Raw genomic sequence first — 17,650 nt, 5'->3', positions numbered from 1 at the left:
GCCGCCAGCCAGCGCCGCGGCCGCCCCTTCCGCCGGAACCCGCCGCCGCATCCGCTTCCCGGGCCGCCGCCGCCGCCGCCCGCACCCACGCGCGGAGGGGTAACCCCGCGGCGGCCGTTAAACCGCCGCGCCGCAAGGTGCGCGGAACCGCCCGCCCGCGCCGCGAGGCGGGATCCCAGCGCGAGGCGCGGCGGGGAGAGGCGGCGGGAACGGCCCGCCCGGAGATGGGCCCCTTGGATCCCGCTTCACAGGGGTCTGCGCGGGGAGGCCGCCCGTCCCGGCCAACCGGCTCTCCCGTGCCCCCTTCCTCAGCCCGCCCTTTGGCGCGGCCGAAGTAACCGTGGGGACTGCAGAGCAGTCAAAATAATTTGCTAGTAAAATGTGGTCTCCGGGAATGTGTGAATGACCTTGGTGCTATCTCAGTTGGATGCAAAAGAGATGGCAATAGTCTAAAACAGTAGATCTTCAAAGTTTTAATTGCCTTGTTGGTCTAAATTGCTATTTCTATATTTTCACTTAAGTCTAGGTACCCCTGCTGGAGCAGGGGGTTGGACTAGATGATCTCCAGAGGTCCCTTCCAACCGCAACCATCCTGTGATTGTGTGTGATGCACATCCCATACACTCCTGAGCTGCTTCCTGCAGCCTTAGTTAGTGCTGTTTGCCTGATTCAAATGATACAGAGCTGAGGACAATCTCATTGCCGTTCACATTTCAGCTCTCAGCTTTTTCATTCATCGTAAACATAAAGCAGTCTTTGGCTGTTAGTGTCACCAGTTGCTGCTCGTGGGAATAAATTGCATTCCTGACACTTTCTGCTTCTATCCTGTGAGCAGTAACACCAACCCAGAGGATATTGAGCTTTTCCCTGAAATAAGACTGTGATGTCTGATATGGAAATGTCAATATATTGCATATATTAAATATATTGCGATTTTTGAGCTGGCTTATCTGGTTGATTTTTTTTTTCTGTTTGCAGATAGAAATGACTCTCCTGTAAAACCGAACCATAAACTGAACCATGAGTCTTACAATACATGATCTGTTCATTTGTTGCCGTGACCTTGAAAATGATAAAGCAACAGCGCGAAGGGTAATAAAGTTTCCTTTGGTTTGTGTTATTCTCGATGGAGGGAATGATTAATAACTTTTTTTCTTTTCGTAATACATTTTTCAGGAAGCAATTAAAAAATTCAAGCAGCTGCTCCGTGACTCTGACATAGTTTTACAGCTGGACCGGAATTCTGATTCTAAACAAACAAGACAACTCGACTGGGGTGCAGTGTTTGAGTAGGTTCTTTCACCGTCCAGAGCAAAACACTGTTTTGGAGGGGGGTCTGAGGGAGGTGAGGGAATGGTCACGTTGTGGTTTATCAGTTGCTTATGAGACTTATTTTGAGTAATTGAGTTCTAAGTTAAAAGAATATTTATTTTACTTCCATCAGAAATGTGCAGATTCTTGATTCATGTCTCCATTGTATTTTTTGAAGAGCCCTGCAGAGGTATTTCCATAAAGAGATAAGGAGCCTCACGCTGACAAACCCCAATGTATCTGTTTCAACACAAGTTTCCAGACAGAAAAAGATGCAAGACACTGGCAGTTTGGTCAAATACTTCATCAGGCGTGCCAATGAAAGTCAGTAATGTATTTATATAAAATTATTGATTCTTGTATTTGGTGCTTTACTTTCAAATCTCAATTTTTGTGCTGAAGCAAAGGGGTTACTCTTGCCCACTTGTGGCTGTTAAATAATTTTTTAATCTTTTAAGTATTTTTTTTACTTGAATTAAATATTTTTATGCTAATTGCTCTTTTATATTACTTATTTTGTTATGCTTATGTGACAGTTCCTTTTTCTTTATTTGCTTTGTGTATAACTGATGTGTTCTTTCTATTTTTATAAGTAATTTAATTCTTAGAAGACTGCTTCTGAACTGCATTTTTATTTTTCTTTCTAAATGAACATGAAAATATTCGTTTTGCAAGCTATTAGTTTCAGATCTGTTATACAAACTTAGCATTAATTGCAGTGTTCACTTTGTTTTTTTCACACAGGAGGACCCAAACTGAGATGTCAGGAACTTCTAAATTACGTCCTGAAAATCCTGAGAGATGCAACAAGTTGTGCGGTTTATGGGGCTGACTGCAGCAGTGTGCTCCTCAAGGATATCCTTTCCGTAAGGAAATACTGGTGTGAGATATCTCAGCAGCAGTGGTCAGGTAATGCTTTTAAGCCTACTTACAAGTGTCTTTTGCTACTTATGCGAGTATATTTAGACATGTAAAGGCCTGTTGTGTGAGGTTCTACACAAAACACATGAAGAACAACAGGGTCAGCCTTGAAGGCTTACAGCTGAAATAAAATCAATGCCTAGTCTTTGCTGCTTTGTTTCTTTTTGCATATTACTTGTCTTTTTCCTCCTCAAACATAGTGCTTATATACAGTCAGTATAGATATATGTGTTCTCTGCAGGACTTAACATGTGTTACAGATCCATGGAGTTTGTATGCAGGAAATAGTCTCAGTAAAACTGGTGTGGGTGTGCAGTTGTTTCCAAGTTGATATTAGGTATAGACAGCTATAGTTTTGATATAGTTAATGTAATAAAATTAAATTGTGTTATCTGACTTCTGTTGGCTCACACAGATCCTAAAAAGCATTGATTCCATGTTGTTATATGTTAATACTGCATAGAAAGAAAAGATAAGACAACGTAGGATTTAAATAGGCAAAACGGATTAAGACGTTGATATAGGATGCAACCTCCACAATCAGTGAAAAAGCAAACATAATTTTTTACTTTTTCAGATGATTGTTTTTGACTACAAGACAGTTAATTTATAAATGTTCTTCTCCAGGCTGAATGTATTTAGAATCATCTAACTGTCATGTAATGAACTCTCCACTCATCTGTTTTGATTTGTTTAGTTATTAGTGTAGGAGATTAGTAACTTGAAAAAAAGAGAAGATCTTAGAAATTTTACAGTCTAGTTTGTTCACTTTTGCGTGTGTAATTCCAGAGAGAGTGTAGAAATACAAAGCACCGTAATATGCAAATAGCAATAGAATTTGATATCAGTCAGAGTTTGGATTTCTGAAGTGTTTCTGAAAAATAATTCTGCTCTGTAGCTTGAAGAGAGTTGCTTAACTCCAGAATAGAAGTGAATCTGCAAAGAGAAGAGGAGTCTGGTGATGCTGGGAGTGAAGAGGGAGGTGACTAGAATGGTGACAAAGGCTAGAAGAGCACAGGGAGTAAACAGTTCAGGGTAGGAGGAGGGAATGGATAAATGGAGAGGCTGAGAGTGGGATGTGAAGGGTTAAAGAAGTTGGTAGCGTTTGGCCATGGAAATAGGACTAGAACTAGAAGGGGAAGCTGAAACTGTGGTGTGGCTACCTAAGACTACGAACTAGTGAGGGGAGAAACCCAAAGGCACCATCATTCTGCAGTTTGGAGCAAGAGCATGGGCTGCCTGAGGGAAGAGCAATGATGAGAGAAGGCATGTGAAAAGAACTGGTGACTCAGGAAGAACTAAAGTATGGCACAAGGGAGTGGGAGAAAATGGGCAAAGAAGGCTGGGAAGTTGGAGATGGATATGGAGGAAGGCAGAGAAGGGAAATGGAGGCCGAGTGTCATTGGAAAGGTATGTACAGGTTACATGAAGTGCCATCTGTTTATGAGGTGTGGATGTCTGGAAGAGAAACTGTGAGGTTAGATCATAAGGGACATGCGAAGGTAATCACTGAAGTATGGCAGGACCAAAGGGCATAAATCTAGAGGAAGTCAGGCTTAAATCCATTAGGTGAAAGAGCTTTTAATAAAGGAAAGATGTGGGAGTTTTGTAAAGGTATGTTAAACTTTTCTAGCCTTTCCACCTTGATGCTTGTTTAGAAGATCTTTGAATGCAATGGAGAAGTCTGTTTTCATGGACTCTGGCTGTTGCCCCAAAACAATTGGATTGGGTCAGCAAATATCTCCATGAGGTGCCCTTATCTGCAGGAAGTTCTGAGCTTCTGCATGTTGACAGTCTTTCTTGCGTAAAGGATGAGGAGTGCTCATATTGGCATAGAGAAGCATCATCAAAGGTGTCACCAGTGACGCCTTGTGTGAAATAGATGGAGTAGAAGTTAAATGCCTTGTGTGGCATTTCACACGCCAGTGTGAAATGGATGGAGTAGAAGTTAATTCAGTCTTGCTGAAGGAAGCCCCATGAAGTGATAATGGAATCTTGTGCCCCGTGCATCTTGGGCATTGACATTTGCAGGATGGACATTTTAAAGATCCATGAAGACATTGATGGGCATTTCACGTCACTGCTGTGGAAATGGATGAGGACACCCCTTTGCTGTGTCAACTGGCTGCCACCTCAAAAGGACAGTCAGTGGTAGGGCTGCTACAGATACCACCTAAATGTGCTGGTTGTAGTTTGAGTGGTGCTCTGGCAACAGAACTGGACCAGAAGAGGTTGATTTGGTCCAAGTCATCATCTTACTGAAGAACTGGAAAGGTGAGAGGTAGTCGCTCAAGCCCATTCAGTCTTCAAAAGCCCCATTTGTCCAGTATGAAAACTGAGCGGGGTTTGGAGATTATTGATAGATGATTAAGGTTTCATCCTTGAATGAAGCAGTACCAGGTATACCAGAACTACAGTATGAATGCAGAGCTAAACATACTGCTTGGTATGTGACTGTCAACATAACTAAAGCATTTCCCTCCACTCCCCTGACCCCTAGGTGTAAAACCTGATATGCCTTTGCCTAGAGAGGAGAACAAACTATACTTAGAACCACCTGCCATAAAGCTGGAAGCATAACCCTAGCATCCAAGATTTGGGAAGAGAACAGTGCCCCAAAAGGCTTAATTGCATTAATTGTAATTGTAATTAATTGTAATATAGGGAAACACTGTCCGAGAGGTGTGTAATAAAAGCAAACAGACAATTGGAATTTTACTAAATGCCGGATTTGCGATCAAAAGGAATAAGGTGAAAGGACTCATGCAAAACTAGAGTGACTGCCATATAAAAGGTCACTGAGCAATAAAAAGGAAGTACAAGTGTGTCCTGGAATGGTGGGGTTTGAAAGAGTGCACATACCGCTAGTTGCTTGTGAATGTACTGTGCCAGGGAAAATAAGTTATCTGAACAGAGACCTGGGCAACACTTAGCCTTTGACCACATGAAGCAAGCAGCACATGTGCTGAGCAGGAAGCATTCTGTAGGTTTGAGAGCTGAGGAGGTTTCTCAACCTGAGGAACTGCCGCTATAGGGGTCCTGCTGATTCCTTCGATTGTTCCCCCCTTGCAGTTTTGTAGGGTCTACTGGTCTGACAGTGATGGAAATACTGGCTTTAAGTTTCTTGCCCTGCCGTCTTGCAATGAAATCCCTGCTACATGTTTCACTTCCACCACTGAATCCAGCGCTGGGTACTGCTGTCGCCCTGTTACAGCTTTGTGATGCGGGTGGGGGCGTACGGGCCAGCTCTGCTTCCTGGCATGCAGAGGACACGCAACTGTGACAGTTGCACAAGTGCTGCAAATGACTTAGACCTCCTTGGGAAGAAGATGCCAATTTTCTGTTGCATCTGAGGGCAGCAGCATGAAAGGTGTTAGCGTTGTGAGTCCTGGTGAGGTCTGGCGAGATGTCCATAAACCTACCAAGGCCTGCATGACACTGGAGGGGAGGCCTGGCAGTTTATTTATTTGTGGTCATCTTGCCTCATAGTTCATGGTAGTGTAATCAATATCACCCATGCAGAGTGTTCAGAAGAAGAGATTTTGGAACATGGTCTTAGAGACCATGATCCTAACTCTGTCTAGGGTGAGCTTGCTCCCCACTAACTGATGGCACACTGACCAGAAGAGCTGGGAGTTGTCAGGGTTTTCCAGATGATCACTCTGCTGAGAAGAAGTATAATCTCATGAAGCTTCACTCAAGGATGGGAAAAGCTTGGAACCACAGGAGAAGACTTCAGTGATCCCTCCTTCATCTGACAGTTTTGAAATCATTCGGTTTGTGCCCAAAGGACTGCATGGTACGACTACTGTACTGGCAACTACACGGTTGTGTCACCTGGAGATTGCACAAAGCAAACAGTAATAAGGCTTTTGTATTTGTTACTTTAAACAGGTAATGAGATTGTACTGGTGATACGCTACTGTGATCAATGTGAGGTTGATGTGAGGACAATGCAGTGATTGCTAAGGGGGCCTTGTGATAAGAAAGCAAAAATCTTGTGGAAGAGGCCTTTCCTTCTGAAAATTTGTAGTCATGGGCAAAGTATGGATGTGTGGCTCCAGGGACTGTATGGAACTGTCAGAGCCGCATATAATGGAAATACAGAGGGGCTCAGTACCAGCTCTTTTGATGTCCTGCTCTGTTCCTGTTAACCTAATTATTGGTTAATATACATGGAGCTGTTGATTGCTTCTGACTGCTTTTATTGTGCTGTTCACAACAAATGGAGCCAGCTATGCTGAGCAACCCATGTAAAGGGAGCTGAGAGTGGAAGCAATTGTAAAAGTCAACCATATGGCCCCACACAATGACTGCAGTTCTCCTTGAAGGGCTTGTCTGCCCACATCTGTTTTCTTTGTCTTATGGTTAAGTTTTGTGAATAATTATATACAGCTGAACTGAGAATACTTTTTTTCTATATATCTAGTGTAATATTTTGCTTAAATACTTTCATGCCAACCTTTTAAATACATACTCTAGATATATTTATGCACATACGTAACACAAGTATATGCATTCTTTTTGTTATATTTGTAGAGCTGCTGATCCTGTATGGCCAGTCATACCTCCATCATTCCGGGAATATTAACCGAGTTTTGGCGGCTCGAATAATTCACACGCTTATGAGGGGATATTGCTTCCAAACGGATGGCTTGAATTCTGATGTGTTTGTCTTCTTTTCAAAAGCAATGCTGTGTGTGAGGTATATTGCAAGTGCACATAGTTTCTAGCTTGATAACTTCTTTGAGAAGAAACTCATTTCAAGTATTGGCATTAGACTTGAATAATAACAGATATGTTACTAGAGACATATTTTATTGGTCTGTCTTTGAGCACTGATTTAATACATCTTTTAAATTATTACTCAGAGTACAATACTTGCTAGTACTTACATTTAAACAACTCCTGTGCTAAAAAGTATGGTTATTTCCTCTGGAAGTTTGAGTGTTTGGTTCACATTGCAGGCAGGAGGAGAACACGGCAGGCCTGGATCATATTCTTGCAGCAATGAATATTTTCTGCAGTACGTTTGCTGCCAACTGTCGCATGCGGATTTGTAAAATAGGAGAAGAAATTTTGCCAACAGTGCTTTATATTTGGAGTCAGTATAGACCAAAAGATTCCCTGAAAGAGTCAATAATTGAGTTATTTCGTCTCCAAGTTCGCATTCATCATCCAAAGGGTGCAAAATCTCAGGAGAAAGGTAAAATACAAAGCTCTTGTATTTTTTTTCTTCTTTTTTTTTTTTCCTAGCACTGTATGATTGCCCAAATTTCTATGCTTAATTTCTGATTTTTGAAACTTTATTGAATGGGAATAACTATTGCTTGTTTCATACAATAGACTGATACTGACTAAAACTGAAAGTAAATTTTCAAAGCATATGCATTAGAAAAATAGTAACTTCATTAAGTCCTGCACAGGACTAAATTCTGTACAGGAGTTAATCTAAATCTTTTTAATCTAAAGACTAATTTTTAAAAAAGAAAAAGAGAAAAAAATCCTAATAAATAAAATGAAGTGCAGAGTCTTTGAGGAAGGGGAATGATAGTTAAAAATTGGTACACGTAATCATATATTACTAGATTTATTTAAGCCCAAAAATGATTACTGTGATATGATTCTCTTATCTACTGTGTAATACAGCTCAAAGAATGTCAGTCTGTAATTTGTGTCTGTCTGTCATGGCCTCATTTAACTATACAGTCATTTCTTAAAAAGGTGTTTGTTCTTGACTTAGATTGAGTACAAAATGATAAAAGTTTATACTTCGTGTGTGAATTTATCAATTGCACTTCACTGTAGTCTTTCCAGTTAGGTGAAGAATTGTCTACTAGAAACTTACTTAGGGAATTACTTGTAAACTATGATTAAATTGTCTCAGCTGTCTCACTTATCTTTTACTTGTTCCTCATTGTAAGTGATTGCTAAAGATCTGAGACAAGACCTCAGTGGGTGATAATGCTGTATTTCTAAAGATTTTTTATGATTTGCTAGTTAATAAGTTTTTGCTAGTTAGGAAGTTGGATATTTCATACATAGATTTGGATTGCCATTCTTTGGAGAGTGGTGATGTTATAATCAAGGTCCTTTAACAACATAAATGTGGCAAGGTGTAGAGGGAGAATAACAACTTTTAGTAGATCACGTTAGTTTATCTCACAAATGTGTTGAAGCACACATTTTATGTCCCGATTGACTGGTCAGTGTTAGTGAATACTAACTTCTTTCCCATTATTTGCATCATCCTATTTCTTTATTTTTTGCTACTTTATTCTTTTCTAGGTCTGTTTATAACATATCTCTCTTTTTAAAAACCCGCTTTTTTAAAACCATAGCAGCTTAAAGGAAGTCTACAATTCTTTGAGGAAGAAAAATGGATGGAAGTTATTCTTCATTTTTGTGTGAAAATATTTAACTTCAGTCATTGCTGTTTGGACAGTTTCCTGTTTACTCCAGTACTTGCTAGTTCATTAGCATATCCTCTCATTAGGAGAGAGATATGAATACATCAATCTTAAATAGAAAAGCATAGGAATTCATTTATTTCTTATTCCCAAGAGATGTAGGATGTTATTGGCTATGTTTTTATTTTACTTTCAATTAACATAAGTTGTTTTGTGTAGGGCTAGTTATTCTTGAGGATGTTTGTGTGTATGAGGATGTTTTATTATATGAGTATACAAATGGCCAGTACTATAAAACTGTCCTTTAGATGTAATTTGAAACTTCTGTCATTTCCTTGGGCTGAGAAGATGAGCTGATCCAACATTTCTGACAAGTGCTGGAAAACTAATTCTGTCATGAGCCATGCAACAGACTGGCTGTGGTAGAGATGGGCGTTTCAGCTCCCTGAAGTATTAGATAGTTATCTTCAACATTTTCCTCTATCGAAGGCAATAAATGATTCTGTGCCCCTTTTTATTGCAAATGATAGTTTGCAATAAAAGTTTTCATCATTCAGATAAAGTTTTCATCATTGTCACACTTTATATGTTTTACTCTGATTTTGGCAGTGTTGCATAGTCAAGGTAGTTTTGCATGCTTTATGAAGTGGGTGGGATATTCATTATCTCTATTTTTTCATTACAGGTGCATATGACTCAGCAAAATGGCAAAGTATCTTATATAATCTCTATGATCTGCTGGTGAATGAAATAAATCTTGTAGGTAGTAGAGGAAGGTATTCTTCAGGCTCACGTAACATTGCTGTAAAGGAAAATTTGGTTGAGTTAATGGCTGATGTTTGCCATCAGGTAACATATGTTCCTAGCTGAATATGAAGTTGGTGCACGTCTGTGATGTGTTTTATGTTTTGCTTTTTCAAGTAATACAGCTTAAACGTTTTCTTAGAATCACTTGCTGAAGTATTAGTACCTTTTATACCTTTTCTGTTGTTTTTTTTTTCAGTTTAGAAAGTTTGAACTCCTAAATTATAGTAGATTTCATTACTGTTGCTTATATGAATGTAAACATAAGCTCCACGATAACAGATAACAATGAACAGTCTTGTTTATTCCTCATAAGAGACTTTATGCATAGTAAAAATTGACTAGTTTGGCTTAAAATTTCAAATTTTCTGTAAATGTATATTTTTCATTTGAGCATTTGTTCATATCTCTTCGTAAAGGTTTTTGTTCATGATCCTGGAGTTGAGGAAATTAGCCAGTCCGACACCATCTCGCCAAGAGAGGGCAGTGAGGGAGCAGTGCCGAGCAAACGCAGGAAGACTGAGCTAGGCTGGGGTGTGATTCGAGACAACCTGCAAAGATCCCAGAAGGATTTTGATGTCATACCTTGGTAACAATGTCTTTACTTGAAACGAATTGCACTTCAAGCCCTCCGTCCTCACTCACACTGTTTCATATGAATTGCTTTGGTTTCTGTTTTCAAGGTTACAGATTGCAGCTCGGTTAATATCGAAGTATCCCATGAGCCTTCCCAATTGTGAAATACCTTTGTTACTCAGTGTACTTCACACGTTGCTGCCCCAGCAGCGACGAGGAGAAAGGACCCTGTATGTACTGAAGTGCCTTATAGAGGTGGCATTGTGTCAAAACCAGAAAAATGATTTGAAGAACACCCAGAAATTGGAGCTCCAGAGAACATGGGCAAAGATCTGGTCTCTTGCCATCCGCAGCATAAGTTTTCAGCAAACTGAAATAGAGAGTTTTGGGCTGCTCGGAGCCATGATTCAAGGAAACCTTGTTGTAACAGATAAAGAACTCTGGAAGATATTTACAGGACCTGTATGCAAGCCTTCAAGGTAAGATGGGAAAAAAGGATAATAATTATGTCAGATTAACATAGCTTTTTAATTTCTGCAAATAGAAAAACTGTTTATTATTATAGCTATACTCCTATAGCCATATAGGCTGCATGGCTAGTTAAGAACTCACAAAAATGCTGTTGAAACATTTGAAACTGAGAGAACCATGCAGGCAAATGTAGGAGTGGAAAAGGACAGGCAAGCGTCTTCAAATGTAAAATCTGACTGCTAAATAATTGATTTTTAAGCTAAAAAGTATGTTTTCTCCTAAATATATTTTGGTTCTTAAACCAGTGTTTTGATATCAGTGTTCTGAAATAGACAGGGAGCATCTGTAATAGCCCAAACATGGCTTTTGAAAATGCAGATTCTTAGGAGTATTCAAGCTAATTGTTAGTAGTTTATCATGCTCCCACAGCTGTGCAGCAAGCACAAATACTGACTCTGCTTTAGAGTACTGTGCAACAAATCCCACACTGTTGTTTCTCACAGGTGCTCTGTGCTTCTTGTTTTATTACAGTTCTGCCGTGTGCTGTTTAGCATTAGTGATGTCTGCCTGTTCAGTGCCTGAAAATTTAGATCTAGGAATGGAACAGAATAATAGTGAAAGAAATCTGGGTTCCATGTTAAAGGAGGCGATAATGAAATGGGTGCTATCCTGCTATTTGGAGGAAGAAATGGAAGAATGTGTGGAGTTGCCTCCTGTGCTATGCAGGTAAAGTCTTTGGGCAGACTTTTATATATAACTGACCCTATAATGCGGAAGTTTGCCCAGGGAAAAGTGTAGTAGTAGAATTTTATATTGTTAATGTTTTGCTAGAATTTGTAGGGTTTTTTTGTTTTTTTTTGTTTTGTTTTGTTTTGTTTGCTTGGATGTCATTTTGGGAGTGTAATTTAGCTGCATGTCCTTAGCATAGCAGATAAGTAAAACATGTGTGTTAGAAATCTTCGCTAAAAACGTGAGTTTCTCTGAAGGTATGCAGTAAATCTGATAAATACTGGTGTACAATTTAGCAGTCTCAGTAGTTTGTCTGATTGAAAAAAAAACCACAAATCATTTTTCTTTTTTACAGTGATTTTCCTCATCTTTTGCTGCAAAAAATTCTCGTGAGCCTTACAATGAAGAACTGTAGAGCCGCGGTTAATTTTTTCCAGAGTGCTGCTGAATGGTATGTTTTTAAATCAATCCTTGCAGATACTTAGGCTTCTTAGATTTGCCATTGTAGCAAACAGTGACAATGAAATGCATAAGTTCCTAAAGCTCTTTTGCATCTTTCTGTAAAACAGCTTTCAGACTCCATAAAAAGAGTAGAGCTTCTGCAATATATTTAGGTGCCTTAAGCAGATCTTACGATAGTCTCTTGCTGACAGACAAAGCTCCAGGTGCTGAACAAACCACCTTACAGAGAGTGTATCTCTCTTGAGCAATGCAGCTAAGTAAAATAATTAAAATAAGATTGGTTCTTTACACGTAAGCAATTATTAGCTATTTTAAACCCATTACAATTGTAAGTTTAAAATAATGTGCAAATTTGTGTAAACATGTATCCATGCTTTTCTAATATTATGCTCCATTCTAGAGGAAACACATATCTTAGGAGTTTTCTAGAAGGAAGTAGCTATAAACCCTAGATGGTTACATTCCACATGTCTTCGTGCCACTCTGACTGTGGTCCCAGCCACGTGTTCCTTACACCTGTCAAAATAATGTAAAATGCTGCTGCATTTTTCACTGATGCATTATGTTCAAGTGCTTGGACTATACCCAGCTTACTCTTAATGAAACTACAATGTTTATATAAGTTTTTCTGCTTTACTTTTATTTCTAGAAGATAGAATACTAGTTTCAGAGTTGCCATGAACTTCTCCAATTCTGTGAAAGTAGGTTGAGATTAGCAGTCTTTGTATAAAAGGGATGTTGCTGTCTAAACTACACTAGAACTTAGGATGTGTGTGTAGGCTCTGTTTTTCTTTGTCTCAGAGAAAGCTAAAATGGCAAGTATGCATTTCATAGAGAAATTCACCTCAGAAATGATAACAATGGGATTTGTAAACAGACAAGAGAGAAAATATTTTATTTGCTTTTATTTATTTCTTACATTTAAATAATAGCTTAAGAGACTTGTAGGTTATATATGGGCTATTAAAATAAGAGTGATGTCTCTTCTTCAAGTGTGCAACACTTGCAAGTGAAAGAAGAAATCAGTTTTTCTGATGTTGAAGAGCTGTATCTCCAGACAACATTTGATGAAATGGATATTTTCAGTAACTTTGCAGTAAACAGTGGAGATAAAAATGTGACTGGTTCAAGACTTGCCATCAACCAAAATCTTAGGGAAACATTGGAGCACTGTCTTACAGTGATGGCAGAAAAGCTTTTAAGTAACTATGCTCCTAAGGTAAGTTTACTGTTGCTTTTTGTTGTTGTTGTTGCACTGCCAAACAATATAGTTTCAAGCCACAAAGTGTATAGACTTTCATTCTTTTTGCTGCTAAAAATGGATTGCAAGCATTAAAAAAAATCCAATAATGTGAAAGACAGAAATCTATATTTCTTTCTATAATTGTCAAAATACCTATAGTTCCTTCAAGTAGATGGGAGTCTATGAGCTGTATAGGAATGGAAGTGTGTGCAGAGCTGCTATCTAAACCATTATTGCCCTATTTTTTGTGATTTTTTTTCTTCCTCTCCTGTTCTCTTGTTGAAGAAAAGGGTGAGGGAGGATCTTGCTAATGTGTATAAGTATCTGAAGGGAAGGTGTCAAGGGGATGGGGCCAGGCTCTTCCCAGTGGTGCCCACCGACAGAACAAGAGGCAACCAGCTGAAACTCAGGAAGTTTCATGGCTTTCTTAGGGGACTTTAGGGAAATATCGTGGCTTACAGGAGAAGAACTATCCAGGATAGACTTTTAAACCTTACTTCCTTTGGCAGCCTTGCACTGGTTTTAATCTAGTGGTGTGACTTCCTTGCAAGTTTTTGTTAACATTCCATAAGATTTTTCCAGCTGAGAGTCAGTACTGGAGTTCAGAACAAAATACAGACAGTTAGGAATTGTGAAATTTATTTCTGGGTTTGCAAGTGTAACAATGGTGTTATGCGTAAATTCTCCTGTTTTTTCAGAACAATACATTTCAGGAATGTGATAGCAATGCCTTTTTAGTCTCCTTTCGTGAGAAAATAAGTCAAAAAATTATTCGTCTGTTCTTTCTCCTCCTATAATCCAAGCAATAAGGGTGAAAAGTGGTCTCTTAAGATACTCCTGCAGCAGACCTGCATGCACTCACATTCCTCTAGGTATTTGACATAGAAACTGCTAAGAAGCAAGTTATTAATGTGCTAAGATGGCCAGGGGCAGCAGTGGAAATGTGTGCCTCACTAGGCTCCTAGTGTCTCCTTTTCTGGCAGGAGTTAAAGGAGATAATCAGAGTGCGTAGGAAGAGCTGATGGATGCTAAGATGGAATCCCAAGGAGAGGGAGAATTTATATTGTGGATATGTATCATGAAGAAAAGCGTAAGGGCCATGGGACATGCAGAGGGTGTTAAAACATTAAAACATAAAGAGCCAGGAAAACATATTAGGGACCTGGGGCTCCTGCAAAATGCAAAACCCGCAAAGCTTCATTGATTCTGATGAAATATGTTTGTAAGATATTGAGAGTTAGAGAGAGACACTAGAGAATTCTGTCCTTTAGTGGAAGTTTAATGTTAAACCGCTTGCATTTATCCTTTTTATTTGATTTAGTCCAAGGTGATTGCTGCAGAACACCTCGTCCGATGTGTTGGCATTTTGGTGGGTGTTCTTGGTTGCTATTGCTACACTGGCATGCTTACTGAGGAGGAGGCCTGTAAATCAGAGCTGTTCCAGAAAGCTAAGGTAAGAAACAGTCTCTTTTGGGACTACTAAAAATAAAATAGAACTTTAAATTTGAAATCATTAAAAATATATATTCATATTAACACATTTTCAGAGCATGAATGTTTCTGCTGATTCTATGCCTTAAAAAAGTGCAGCGGTGATAGATACCTGCTGTTGAATGTAACTGTTCCTGAAATAGAGGCAACCTTGAAATTCTATCAAAACAGTAATAAGTGTCAGCAGAACATATTCTAAATATTAATAAATTTCTCTATTGCCTCTTCAGAAAAATAGGACTTAGAAAAATAGGACTAATAGGACTTAGGTCTTTTAATTTAGTGGTGCTTGTGCAGGGATTTGCAAGAGCTTTGATGGTTTAAGCCATTATGAAGACAGCTCCGTTTTATTATTATGTGGGGAGGTCTTTTTCTGAAATACAGAAGCATATGCATTACACTTTATGGAGAGATGCCATATTTTTCTTCTCTGATTAAAATGATTTCAGGCAATCCCCGTGATCTTTTTTTTTTTGCTTTTAGAGGGGAATGACTGAAACAAAAGAAAAAGACATAAATGTGCCTAAATCCACTGGTTCACACACTATATGTACATATGTCTATGAAAGCTTGAGTATGGATGAGAATCATGTTTTTTTATCTCTGTGTATATGCCAACATATGAAGGAATTTAACCGAGATATTTTAACTGTGTTGTGTTTTTACTAGTCTCTCATTCATTACGCTGGAGAAAGCATTGGTTGCTCTAAAAACAAACTAAATGAGGATGCCCAAATCAACTCGCTGAGAATTTTGATATCACAGTATACAAAATGTTTATGCAACTGTACCAAGGTAGAGTGTATAAATAATTTCTGTTTCTCTCTTAATGAATTCACAAACTAGGATACGGTATCTGGAAAAAATAATTATGTATTTGTTAATGCTTGCTTTCTTACAGAACACTGCTAGTAGGATGTTCTCTGACTTATTTCTGCGCTTGCTAACTTCCAAACTTATGAATGATCTTGTAGATATTTGCAAACATCTGGTAAGTTTGTTCTCCATATTTCTAAATGCTGTGCTCTGTGGGAGGGGTGTTTATACATTACAACAATTTGGAGGCAAACCAAATGAGGTACCTATAGGTGTACAGTTAGTTCTATTGAGATTTCTAATTAGAAACATTTCTGTGTAGCAATCTTACATTGTGAACACAGCTGTAGGAGGAAAAAAGATTTAATGAAGGTTGGCATGCCAGCTTACATTAAACAACAGTTTATATAATGTTAATCATGTTAATCTTTGGTCGCCTAGTAGAGAAAGCAGTAGTTACTGTGCCTTTCAGAAAGGTCATATGCCATCCTTTTGTTTCTGTATAGTTATGACAGAAATGCTACCCTTTTAAAGAGAGTTGCTTTTCAAATACTAACTATGTCCTTGGCGTTATTTGAACCCAGCAACTAGTCCCTGTCTTAGGAACCCTGTGTCATAAGGAGTAGTTCAAATCAAGCAATTTATGTGCCTAAAAGATGGGTTTATCACAGAAAGTAAAATTCTTAAGTTCAGGGTGGCACTTTCTTTTCTTCACCTAAAAAAAGTTCACTGGAAAACTAGTGTCTTTCCTTGTGTTGTGTCTCCTGTCATTAAAAGACAACTTTAAAAAATGTAATGCTTTTGTCAGATGACAATTACTGGGAAGCCAAATGAAGTGAGAGAAGTGGACCGAGTGAAGAATGATCCTGAGGAGAGTATAATGGAAGTAGATCATCAGACACCTGATAATCTATTTGATGGTCCTTCTGTGCCTGATACCAGTGATACAAATGAATCTGGTGAGATGCAAAACACAACTGGTAAGTCTTCCCTGTGTACAAAACTATTTGCAAAAGCTTAAGACTTTTTTTTTGCTTTGATTTTAAAACTTGCTCTTTCCTTGAGCAACAATGAGATGTTGAACTGTGCTACTTTGAGTGGGCTAATTAGTTAGTAGCCAATGGGTAATTTCTAAATAATAATAAGTCTTTTGAACTTTGTTAGTTTTTTGAAGACATTAATGAAGGGTTCCAGCTCATTTGGAAAGGAGAAGCTTTTTATTTTGTAAATAGTAAATGCAAGCAGAGAAACTAGCTAGCTTGCTCAAGGTCAGACAGAGGCTTTGGTTAATCTGAGAACACAAAGTACATGTCTAGGCGACCTGTGGGTGATTTGTGTCCTGGTTAAAGGTGTTTATTCCTGTTAGGAGCTAAAATCTCTGATATTTTCTCAGTTTAAATGTCTTTTTTAAAACGATATGCATCTTAGATTTTAACCAGGACTATGATTTCTGAAATATTGTTGAAGGGAAAGGAAATCACAATGTTACATTATACTACAGATGGTAGGTGGTCTTTTATTCCCAGCAAGCTGGCTGAGCGTCTTCAGAAGTATCTCCTCCAACTGCTTGATAAATAATCGTAACGTTCGGCATGATAGGAAGTGACAAGAGTTCTAAATGTGACAGGAAAATGATATTTCTGTCTATTTCTTTTAAGTCATGATTGAAATCAGGGTCAAAATGTTAGTATAGTGCTAATGGTCATAATTTCAATTTTGGGGAAACTTTTAATCTGTAGTCTAAAATATATCCTGAGTAAGAATTAACAGCATGATACAGCAGAGGTGCAGATGTTTCTGCTGAGTTTGTTGTCTGTATCCTTGATGGAGAGGCCAGCCATACATGTGAGTACGTACAGTGAAAAGCCTCTGTTTTAGAGAGTGTCTTTTCAGATGTGAGAGCAGACTCAAGAAGCCAGATACTGGTGCAGTCCTTGTGCCTGCCCAGTAGCAAATAAGCTTCAGGGTTGTGATTATTATATCCGTTCTGAGACCTTAATTTCGTAAAGACATAAAATATTACCAAGCTTTTTAGTGTCCCAGGGGAAGCATTTCTAACATGCAAATCCTATTTTCAGGTGCAGTGAGCCCATTAGCTGAGGAACAGTTGACAAAGCAGGATTTACTTCTCCTTGAAATTCTGAGATTCTTATGCATTTGTGCAACTACAGTCCAGGTTCAGAAAGTAAGCTTCCGAGCCTCCGACGTGAGGAGGAAGCTTTTAATGCTAACTGATAGAAGTACCTTCAATAGTGCTAAACCGTTGCATCTGCATATGGTGAGTGTGAGAGCTTTTTTTTTTACAATCTTGATTCCGTAGGTGCAGTGTTTTTTTAAAAATAAAACTGTATATTTGTGGCCTTTCTGTGGCAACACTCCCTTGAGAAGACATTAAAATCACTTCTGGTGATTAAAA

At 38.7% G+C, this 17,650-nt stretch overlaps 1 protein-coding gene across 1 annotated transcript in view; it reads left to right on the top strand.

Annotated features, from left to right (window-relative positions):
- Positions 1 to 982: 982 nt before the first annotated feature.
- The window catches only part of ATM (ATM serine/threonine kinase), a 53,538-nt gene continuing 36,870 nt past the window's right edge, over positions 983 to 17,650 (top strand). The window contains exons 1-17 of the mRNA XM_088522306.1: positions 983 to 1,092; positions 1,177 to 1,289; positions 1,490 to 1,635; positions 2,056 to 2,220; positions 6,772 to 6,937; positions 7,200 to 7,438; positions 9,328 to 9,491; positions 9,866 to 10,035; positions 10,130 to 10,501; positions 11,025 to 11,219; positions 11,578 to 11,673; positions 12,678 to 12,903; positions 14,249 to 14,380; positions 15,088 to 15,213; positions 15,320 to 15,409; positions 16,043 to 16,214; positions 17,313 to 17,512. Coding sequence (XP_088378432.1) covers positions 1,021 to 1,092; positions 1,177 to 1,289; positions 1,490 to 1,635; positions 2,056 to 2,220; positions 6,772 to 6,937; positions 7,200 to 7,438; positions 9,328 to 9,491; positions 9,866 to 10,035; positions 10,130 to 10,501; positions 11,025 to 11,219; positions 11,578 to 11,673; positions 12,678 to 12,903; positions 14,249 to 14,380; positions 15,088 to 15,213; positions 15,320 to 15,409; positions 16,043 to 16,214; positions 17,313 to 17,512 — 2,844 coding nt within the window. The 5' untranslated portion in view covers positions 983 to 1,020. The remainder of the gene's footprint in view (positions 1,093 to 1,176; positions 1,290 to 1,489; positions 1,636 to 2,055; positions 2,221 to 6,771; positions 6,938 to 7,199; positions 7,439 to 9,327; positions 9,492 to 9,865; positions 10,036 to 10,129; positions 10,502 to 11,024; positions 11,220 to 11,577; positions 11,674 to 12,677; positions 12,904 to 14,248; positions 14,381 to 15,087; positions 15,214 to 15,319; positions 15,410 to 16,042; positions 16,215 to 17,312; positions 17,513 to 17,650) is intronic.

Source organism: Tinamus guttatus, unplaced genomic scaffold (assembly GCF_059628265.1).
Source record: "Tinamus guttatus ecotype Peru unplaced genomic scaffold, ASM5962826v1 Tinamus_guttatus_pri_ptg000150l, whole genome shotgun sequence".
NCBI classification, from domain to species: Eukaryota; Metazoa; Chordata; class Aves; order Tinamiformes; family Tinamidae; genus Tinamus; species Tinamus guttatus.
Note: the sequence above shows the minus strand (reverse complement) of the source record. Positions and strands in the feature narration are given on the sequence as shown.